Source organism: Lolium rigidum, chromosome 7 (genome assembly GCF_022539505.1).
Source record: "Lolium rigidum isolate FL_2022 chromosome 7, APGP_CSIRO_Lrig_0.1, whole genome shotgun sequence".
NCBI classification, from domain to species: domain Eukaryota; kingdom Viridiplantae; phylum Streptophyta; class Magnoliopsida; order Poales; family Poaceae; genus Lolium; species Lolium rigidum.
Genome location: NC_061514.1, coordinates 90,155,116 through 90,162,514, shown reverse-complemented (window position 1 = coordinate 90,162,514; position 7,399 = coordinate 90,155,116). Strand labels below are relative to the sequence as shown.

General features: G+C 44.8%; 1 protein-coding gene across 1 annotated transcript; it reads left to right on the top strand.

Moving 5' to 3' along the window:
* On the top strand, positions 1-3,603 carry LOC124674946 (disease resistance protein RGA5-like). Its single transcript, XM_047210998.1, has 2 exons — positions 1-857; positions 1,108-3,603. Exons 1-2 carry the CDS (start codon positions 142-144, stop codon positions 3,077-3,079), a joined length of 2,688 nt encoding a protein of 895 aa, XP_047066954.1. The 5' UTR covers positions 1-141; the 3' UTR covers positions 3,080-3,603.
* Positions 3,604-7,399: the final 3,796 nt, after the last annotated feature.

Sequence of the window (7,399 nt, the reverse complement as noted above, 5' to 3'; positions counted from 1 at the left end):
AAAAAAAAAAGCTCAAGCAATGGAGTTTGCGGCGGGGGCGATGCGCCCCTCCTTGGCAAGCTCGGTCAGCTCCTCTCGGATGAATATAACCTTAGTACGAAGGTGAAGAAAGGCGTCAGCTCTCTCACAACTGAGCTGACCATGATGGAGGCGGCCCTCCTTAAGGTGGCTGAAGTGCCGCGAGATCAGCTGGATAATCAGGTACGGATCTGGGCAGGGAGAGTGCGGGAGTTATCGTACGAGATGGAGGACACCGTCGACGCGTTCATGATTCGCCTGGCGGAGTCCGCCGACGGTGAGCTCCCCACAATGAAGAACAGGGTCAAGAAGATTATGAAGAAAACAACGAGATTATTTAGAAAGGGCAAGGATCTCCATCAGATCTCTGATGCCATAGAAGAAGCCCAGGACCTTGCTAAGCAGCTGGGCGAGCTGCGCCAAAGGTACGGGCTTGAGATGCACGATCTCAGTGCTGCTGCTGCTAGCGTTATTGACCCTCGGCTGATGGCTATGTATAAGGATGTAACAGAGCTTGTCGGTGTTGATGGCACACGGGATGAACTCGTCGAGATGTTGATAGGCTGTGAGGACTGGAAAAAACAACAATTGAAGGTAGTCTCTGTTGTTGGATTTGGCGGATTGGGCAAAACAACTCTTGCCAAAGCAGTGTATGAGAAGATCAAAGTTCAATTTGATTGTGGGGCTTTTGTTTCAGTGTCTCAAAGTCCTGACTTAAAAAGAGTTTTTAAGGATATGATCTATGAACTTGACAAGAACAAGTATGGGGAAATTCATAGGACCGCAAGGGGCGAAAAGCAGCTCCTCGACGAACTCATCGAAATCCTCAAGAATAAGCGGTAACTTGTCCATTTCAACAGTATATCTCAGTTGTCTTATTTATTCATTTTGTAAATTAAATTCTACTATTTTCTTGTTTCTCTGTCTTGTGAGCGCCTTACGATCCAAATGGATTGACGTGTTGGTATAAACTCATGGAGATATTATGTGCCACTCCCTTGTTACCAGAACACATTTTAATTTAGTACACAACGCGCTCTCTCTCTCAGATAATTTCGTCTACCAACTAACTCTGGCAAATTGATATAGGTACCTTATTGTAATCGATGACATATGGGATGAAAAGGTGTGGGGACTTATCAACTGTGCTTTCTCTCTGAACAGCCTTGGTAGCCGGCTAATCACAACAACCCGCAAAGTTAATGTGTCAGAAGCATGTACCTCTTCCAGTACAGAAGATAAAATTTATAAAATGAAACCACTTTCTGATGATGATTCCCAAAGGCTGTTCTATAGAAGAATATTTCAGGGCAAGACGGGATGTCCTCATGAATTAGAGCAGGTATCCAGAGGTATCTTGAAGAAATGTGGTGGAGTGCCATTAGCCATCATTACTATAGCTAGTCTTTTGGCTAGTAACCAAAAGATTAAAACAAAGGACCAATGGTATGTTTTGCTCAATTCGATTGGCCGTGGGCTTGTTGAAGGTGATAGTCTAGAGGAGATGCAAAGAATACTGTCATTTAGCTACTATGATCTGCCTCCTCATCTGAAGATTTGTTTATTATATCTGAGTATATTCCCAGAAGACTATGAGATTTCCAGAGATCGGCTCATATGGATGTGGATAGCTGAAGGTTTCGTACAACCGAACAAACAAGGAACTAAGATGTTTGAGCTTGGGGAAGGCTACTTTAATGAGCTAGTAAACAGAAACATGATTCAGCCGGTAGACATTAACGTTGAAGGTAGAGCAAGTGCTTGTCGTGTTCATGACATGGTGCTCGATCTCATCTGCTCTTTGTCAACTGAAGAAAACTTTGTTACGATATTAGATGGTATTCAACGTAGCACACCTAATTCCCAAAGCAAGATTCGCAGGTTATCTCTCCAAAATGGCATGGAAGATACTTTTGTCTCTCAGCTGGCTACCACGAGCATGACACACTTGAGATCTGTTACTCTCTTTGAACCTGCTACTAATGTTATGCCATCTCTCTCACGCTTTGGAGTTATACGTGTGTTGGACTTAGGAGATTGTAAGATGTCAGAAAGTTGGTACAAGATTAACCTGAAGTATATTGGAAACCTACTACATCTGAGGTACCTAGGACTAGTTCAGTTATCAATTAAAGAGCTCCCGGTAGAAATTGGAAAGCTAAAATATTTGCAAATGCTGGACTTATCAGGATGTTCTATAGATGAGCTTCCGTCAAGTGTTATTCTGCTTAAGCATTTGTTGGTCATGCGTATCGGATACGACACAAAAATGCCAATTGGTTTGGGTAAATTGGTGTCCTTACAAGAGCTGGCCTATCTGCTGGTGAACAGTAATAATCAAAACAATGCTAAAGAGTTGGGCCATTTGACTGAACTTAGGGTACTCGAGATCTTGTGGGGAGAATTGGATGGGAGCCTAGAAAAAGTGATGGTGGAGTCCTTAAGCAATCTGCGCAAACTGCACACCCTAAGGATTGGTGATTATTCTAGTGAGGATAGGATGATCATGCTAGATGGCTGGGTTCCTGCTCCAAAGCTCCGTAGATTTACTTCAGAGGTTATGTTCTCAACACTGCCAAAATGGATTAACTCGTCATTGCTTCCACTCCTCTCAACTCTGCACATAAGGGTCGATGAATTGCAGATGAAGGACATTCAGTTGATCGGGAGGCTGCCAGCTCTTCTTGATCTCTGGCTGGGGGCAGAGGGAGGAGTACGCATTAAGGTTGCCCCGGAGGAAAGCTTGGTAGTTACCACAGACTCATTCCCATGTATGAAATGCTGCACATTCTACAGTCTTCAGATCCTGCCATCTATGTTCCCACCAGGAGCAATGCCAATGGTCCAATTCATTCGGTTCACTGTCAACGCATGGAACATGGGGGATGCTGAGTTGGACTTGGACATGGAGAACCTGCCTTTGCTTGAGCGAGTCGAGGTTGACCTAAGGCATAAAGGACCCAGCGCTGCAGTGGAGGAAGCGGAGGCTGCCCTGAGGCTCGCAGCGGACGTCCATCCCAACCGCCCTACCCTTCTCATCCACAAATTCTATTTTTATTGAGTTCAGAATATAATCTAAAAATATGGAATCTGTCACACAGGAAGAGGTACAGACTAGGTCGTTCCCGTTTCCACACTTCTGCTGCAGACTTGATTGCTCGTCTTCAACTTCACTGGTCCTCGTCACAGCCTCAGGAAAAATATGACGGAGTCCACCTTGAATGAGTGAAATATCCACACATGTACTCTTTTTTCCCCCTCACTAGTCGAGCACAAGAGGGCACATGGGTTTCAGTAACCAGCTTGAACTCAACTTTAGCCGGTTCACAGCCTAGCAAGGGTTTTCATGCTTGTCCTGCAGTTGTAGTTACTACAATCATGATGGAGGAAATGGGTGAGTGATAATTTGATATATAGATCATGGAACACCTTATGTTTTGTTAAAACAAAATAAAAGTAAAAATATATCTAAATATTTATGGAGCGTGCAACTAGAGATCGACCCTTCAGTACCTTCGGATGTTTTTCTTCCTTTTATCGCATGAACTTCAATTATTGGTTACTATGAGTTGTGTTAATCTTGTTATGCAGACCGTATGTAAACTATTTTGCTTGTATCAGCTTGAAGAGAACTTTTGAGTTTATAAAATCTCCCATTATCAAACAAATCTAAAGTATTTATAATTTTTAGTTCAATTACCACTAGTGGAGAAGAGGCCTTTGGTCTTTGGTCCCGGTTCGTTTTGCCCAGGGCGACCCCACTAGCTCAGAGCCTGTCCGGTAGTGGCCTTTGGACCCGGTTTGTAATACAAACCGGGACTAAAGGGTCCACGGCAGGGCGCGGCAGTCCGTGTCAGGCGTGGGGAACCTTTAGTCCCGGTTTGTATTACAAACCGGGTCCAAAGGCCCCTCCTCTGGACCCGGTTTGTATTACAAACCGGGAAAAGTCCCCAATCTGGCTATATAACGTTGCCCCTGCCCAAGTGTGAGCCACACTTGGCCATTTTTTCACTTTCTTCACAAGAGGGGTGTATTGATCTCCTCTCTTCTTCACATGCACAAGAGGTGTTCGATGAAATGCTTAAGAGGATTTGCCACTTGAGTTTACACAAATCAAGCCACACTTAACTTGCTTTTTTTCTTCTTCATCGAGGTTAACAACTTTATCCTTTTCATCTGTAATTGATAAAATGCATGTGTATATATACATCGTGATGTTCCGTAATGGTTTTGATCAGCTTAATTATATCATGCGGATGAATCGGCAATGGATGTACATTGACCGACGGTTTGACGAGTTCACTTCGGGCCTGGATAATTTTATGGCCGTGGCGGAGGCAAACAAACATGGTGGCTTCATGTATTGTCCATGTGTCAACTCGCAAGAATACCGTAAATTACGCTCACTCGAGGCTCATTCACAGCCACATTCCGCGATCCGGTTTCATGCCCGAGTTACTATTGTTGGACCAAGCACGGAGAAAGAGGGGTTATGATGGAAGACAATGAAGAAGAGGAAGAGGATGATGACGGTTATCCCAATTTCTCCGAATACGATGATACCGCAGAAGGCAATGAAGACAATGAAGTAGAAGATCAAGAGGCACCGGATGAGCCTCGCCGATGATGATCTTGGTCGGGCCATTGCCGATGCAAGGAGAGAATGTGAAACCGAAAAGGAAAGGTTAGCCTTCCACAAGATGATAGAAGATCACAACAAATTGTTATACCCAACTTGCGAAGATGGCCATAAAAAGCTAGGCGAGCACACTCGGAATTGTTGCAATGGAAGGCGAGAGAACGGTGTCACCGACTCAGGATTTGGAAAGTTGCTGACAATAATTAAGAGGAAGCTTCCAAGGGGTAACGAATTGCCCGCCGATACGTACGAAGCGAAGAAGATTGTCTGCCCTCTAGGATTAGATGTGCAAAAGATACATGCATGCATTAATGATCGCATCCTCTACCGCGGTGAGTACGAGAATTTGGATGCATGTCCGTGTGCACCTGCATTGCGGTATAAGATCGGACGAGATGACCCTGGTGATGTTGAGGGCGAGCGCCCCGAGAAGAGGGTTCCCGCCAAGGTTATGTGGTATGCTCCTATAATATCACGGCTGAAACGCTTGTTCGAAATAAAGAGCATGCTAGGTTGTTGCGATGGCACAAAGAAGACCGTAAGAAAGACGTGATGTTGAGGCACCTCGTCGATGGCTCCCAATGGAGAAAAATCGATAGAGAGTACCCAAACTTTGCACAGGATGCAAGGAACTTAAGGTTTGGTCTAAGTACAGATAGCATGAATCCTTTTGGAGAGCAGAGCTGCAGCCATAGCACCTGGCCTGTGACTCTTTGTATATATAACCTTCCTCCTTGGTTGTGCATGAAGCGGAAGTTCATTATGATGCCAGTGCTCATACAAGGTCCGAAGCAATCCGGGAACGACATTGATGTGTACTCGAAGCCATTAGTCGAAGAACTTCTACAGCTGTGGTCCCTAGCGGGTGTACGTGTGTGGGACGAGCACAAGCGAGGAGGAATTTGACCTAAGAGCGCTGCTTTCAGTAACCATCAATGACTCGGCCTGCTCTTGGTAACATTTCGGGACGAGTCAAACAAGGGATACAATGCATGCACGCACTGTTTACATGAGCTCGAAGGTGATTATTTGGAAAAAGGTCAGAAGATCGTGTACCTGGGGCATCGTCAATTTCTTAGGACTACCCATCCCGTAAGAAAGAAAGGCAAGCATTACAACGGTGAGGCTGATCACCGGAGGAAGCCTCCCCATCGTGATGGTGTTGATATATTTGGTATGGTCAAGGATCTAGATGTAATATTTGGAAAGGGTCCTGGCGGACGTTCTGTTCCGAATGACGATGCCGGACACGCGCCCATGTGGAAGAAGAAATCTATTTTTTGGGAGCTAGAATATTGGAAAGTCTTAGAGGTCCGCTCTTAAATCGATGTGATGCACGTGACGAAGAATCTTTGCGTGAACCTGCTAGGCTTTCTGGGCGTGTACGGGAAGACAAAAGATACACCAGAAACACGGGAGGACCAGCAACGTTGGAAAGACCCCAAAAAGCTGCATGATAGAGTTAAAGGACGTCATTTCTCCAGCTACGCTCTTACAAAAGCAGAGAAGGAAATATTTTTTGAATGTCTGAGCAGTATCAAGGTCCCGTCTGGCTTCTCCTCCAATATAAAGGGAATAATAAATATGGAGAAGAAAACATTCCGAACCTGAAGTCTCATGACTGTCACGTGATAATGACACGGTTGCTTCCGATTGCATTGAGGGGGCTTCTACCGGAAAATGTTCGACTCGCCTATTGTGAAGCTATGTGCATTCCTCAATGCAATTTCTCGGAAGGTAATAAATCCAGAAATTCTACCGAGGTTGCGGAATGATGTGGTCCAATGTCTCGTTAGTTTTGAGCTGGTGTTCCCACCATCCTTCTTCAATATTATGACACATCTCCTCGTTCACCCGGTCGATGAGATTTCCATTCTCGGTCCTGTATTTCTACACAATATGTTCCCCTTCGAGAGGTTCATGGGAGTCTTAAAGAAATATGTTCATAACCGTGCTAGGCCAGAAGGAAGCATCTCCAAGGGCTATGGAACAGAGGAGGTCATTGAATTCTGTGTTGACTTTATTCCTGGCCTTAAGCCGATTGGTGTTCCTGAATCGCGGCATGAAGGGAGACTAAGTGGAAAAGGCACGCTAGGAAGGAAATCAATGATATGTAGGGACGGGATTTCTTTGACTCAAGCACACTACACAGTTCTACAAAGTTCCACCTTGGTGGCTCCATATATCGGTGAACACAAGAACTTTCTACGCTCCCAGAACCCGGGCGGTCGAACGATTGGATTAGACGTGAACACATGTCGACTTTCGGCGGTTGGTTGCAAAAACATCTCCCTGAATAACAAAGATATTGAAGATCAGCTGTACTTGCTGGCCCAGACACCATCTTCGACTGTAGTTACTTTCCAAGGGTACGAGATAAATGAGAATACATTTTACACGATCGCCCAAGATAAAAAGAGCACCAACCAAAACAGTGGTGTCCGATTTGATGCAATAATGAATGAAGGCCCAAATGACACATATTATGGTTACATAGAGGATATATGGGAACTTGACTATGGACCTTATTTTAAGGTCCCTTTGTTTAGGTGCAAATGGGTCAACAAAACAGGAGGCGGGGTTCAAGTAGACAAGTTGTATGGAATGACAACAGTGGATCTCAACAATCTTGGGTATAGAGACGAACCATTCGTCCTAGCCAAGGATGTGGCCCAGGTTTTCTATGTGAAGGATATGTCTACCAAACCAAGAAAAAGGAAACATAAGGAAACAAATACATCC

Excerpts from the sequence above, each read along its gene's own strand:
- LOC124674946 (XM_047210998.1), top strand. The coding sequence starts at position 142 with ATGATGGAGGCGGCCCTCCTTAAGGTGGCTGAAGTGCCGCGAGATCAG. Across the intron at positions 858-1,107 it reads GAAATCCTCAAGAATAAGCG|GTACCTTATTGTAATCGATG; the intron begins GTAACTTGTCCA and ends AAATTGATATAG.